This window comes from Corvus hawaiiensis, chromosome 14, assembly GCF_020740725.1.
Source record: "Corvus hawaiiensis isolate bCorHaw1 chromosome 14, bCorHaw1.pri.cur, whole genome shotgun sequence".
NCBI lineage: Eukaryota > Metazoa > Chordata > Aves > Passeriformes > Corvidae > Corvus > Corvus hawaiiensis.
The window spans coordinates 17075210-17077922 of NC_063226.1; the positions used below are offsets into that span (position 1 = coordinate 17075210).

Here is a 2713-nt window from a genome sequence, read left to right on the forward strand (position 1 = left end):
TTTTGTTAAAAGACTCAAAAGAGAAAATCAGCTAAATTTTGATTCCTAAGCATGTACATCTAGGCAAATCCAAGAGTCTGAGTACTGAAATAGTTATAAATTGTTATAAAGTGCACCAGGTCTGATATTCAGATACAAAAAAAATTGCCTTGTCATGTTTGAAATACATTCCTCCTTCAAGTATTACGAACAAAGTGCTCCTCTGCAGTTTGTTTATATGTTCTAAAACTTCCTTCCCTCATTGTTCCCCCGTCTTTCACAGTCCTGACTTTGGCAGTGTTATAACTCTTCATTTACGTGCACTGTGCAGAAGCGGGGACACAGCAGTGACACAGAATCTTAGACAGGTTCTCTTTAATGTGAGTTTAAACTAGTGCAGTTCACAGGTTAGGCCAACTCTGTGGCCTTGTTAAAGGCAACTATCCTTAAGAGGATTTGATTTCCTCCTCCACTCCTTACACTTGCACACAATGGGATTTGCCATCCCATTTTTTTGCTGTTTGGTTTTGCTCAGGCTTTTCTTCTCACAGACTTTGGGATCATCCCCTCCTGCAGCTCGGGGACTGGAACAGTGCATGGGTTTTGGAGTCTGCAACCAGGGATGTCTCAAAACTTTGTCTATGCACAGCCTCTGAGACACATCAGGGTGGAGCAAGTGGACAATGAGGCTCTTGCACTCTGCAGAGATATTTTTTGACTTGATGAAGGGAATCTTCTGTTGTTTCTGAACCTGGAGCATTTCCTTGACATTGGAGCTATCAAATGGCTGTGAAGCATAGAGCATTGCATACAGGATAATGCCCAGGCTCCACATGTCAGAAATCCTGGGGTCACAAGGAACGTGCTCGAGCAGTTCAGGGGCTGAGTAGGCAAGAGACTCACAGAAGGTGCTGCTGAGAATGGTTTTCCCATTTCCATCCCGAGTCAAGGGTTTTGAAAAGCCAAAGTCTGACAGCTTGAAGTTAAGATCGTTGTCGAGAAGGATATTGTCACATTTCAGGTCCCTGTGGGCAAAGTCCAAGTCATGGCAATGCTTGATGGCAGAGGCCAGCTGCTGGAACTTGGTGCGAGCGACGCTCTCGTCCATCGGACCCTGGCTAGTGAGGTAGTTCAGGAGGCTTCCCTTTTCCCCCAGCTCCATCACGATGTACACTTTCCCAGCTGATGTCTCAAAAATCTCATAAGTTTCGATGATTGAGGGGTGCTGCAGGTTCATCAAAGCCTCCATTTCCCTGGGGAGAAATTTTTTCAGGACATTCTGAGAAATTTTCTTCTTGTCAATGATCTTGATGGCCACTTTGCGTTTCAGGCGGTGGCTGTAGGCAGCTTTCACTTTGCCGTAGGAGCCTTCTCCAAGGGTGTCACCAAGGCTGTAGCCTTTCTTTTTAAGCACCACAGCATCCATCCTGGGAGAGCTGCAGGGATCTGCCCCAGCGGGAGCTGCTGTGCATCCTATGCTGGTAGGCTGTGCTCGACGCCCGATGGTGGCTGCCAGGGGCACTGCTGGGCTGGGTGTGTGGGTGGTTACTGTGTGATCTCATGAACAGTTGCCCTGGAGGGATCTTTCTGTGATTTCATGGAACTACTCTGTGACATCATGGAGGCCAAAACTTAGCACGGAGTCACTGGCTGCTCTGTGCTGTCACTGGTGGTCGACTCTGCACATTGCAATCAGAAAATGGAGATCATTTCTCAAACATATATTTCTCTTTTTAAGACTTTCAGAGTAGGAAGACAGTTTCTGTATCTTAGTTTTGTAATGCTGTTTTTCAGTTGTGCTGTTACTGTACATCATTACTACAATATACTGTGGATTTTTGGCGGATCTCAGGAGAATAACAAAAACCATGTGAGAACTGAGACTTTGTGGAGCAGTGCATTCAAAAACCCTTTTCGTTTTTTTTTTTTTTTTTTTTTGTGGTATGATAGATCCTGATTTCTTAATAAGTACTGTTTGTTGAGTTTGATTGCAATAACGGGTGACTGACCTGAGTCTTCCAGGGAGTACCAAGGAGTCCCACCAGTTCAGTATTGTTTTATGTCAGTATTGTTATGAGCATTCTGGAAGTCTTTTCCTTATTTCAGAAGACAATAATTCTATGGAAATTCAGAATAGTCACTGCAGATAATCTCCCTGTACATGCAGCTTTCTTTCCTTGCTTTTAGCACTTAGTGCTAGTAAACTTCCCAAGAAATTGTAGAGAAAAGTTAATTTTTATCAGCCACAATACCATTGCAGAGTACAGCCACAGAAGCAGATTAAAGAAATGAAAATCACAGAAAACTGCAATCACTTTCAGTAATAATAATTTTGTAGTTCTGTTCTTTGATTATAGGTAAAATACCCTGAGTTGCTTTCAAATTGATGGCATTCCTTTAAACTGAGGATTTTATTCTTGAGTGACTAAAGTTACTACAAATGTGAACAAACCAGAAAGTTAAACTGTAAATTTGGAATGATAGTAGTTCTCAAGGGATTAAACTTTTTTTTTTTTTTTTTTTACATGTTAAGTGGTGCATGTTCTTATTGCATCAAGTCTTTTGTTTTAAGGAGGATTTGTAGTAGATATTTAGCACATGCTGCTCTGCGTGTTTTTGTTTCAGTCTTTCAACAGCCACAAATGAAGGGAAAATTTTTGGAGAAGGGGAAAAGAGCAACTCCCTGATGTTATTCCAGAGCAAATTTTCTTAAGGGCATGGAAGTTACGATAAT

General features: G+C 42.2%; 1 protein-coding gene across 1 annotated transcript; it reads right to left on the reverse strand.

Annotated features, from left to right (window-relative positions):
- Positions 1-327: 327 nt before the first annotated feature.
- On the reverse strand, positions 328-1503 carry LOC125333374 (testis-specific serine/threonine-protein kinase 2-like). Its single transcript, XM_048319239.1, has one exon. The coding sequence runs from the start codon at positions 1403-1405 to the stop codon at positions 410-412; it is 996 nt and encodes a 331-aa protein (XP_048175196.1). The 5' UTR covers positions 1406-1503; the 3' UTR covers positions 328-409.
- Between the last annotated feature and the right edge of the window lie 1210 nt (positions 1504-2713).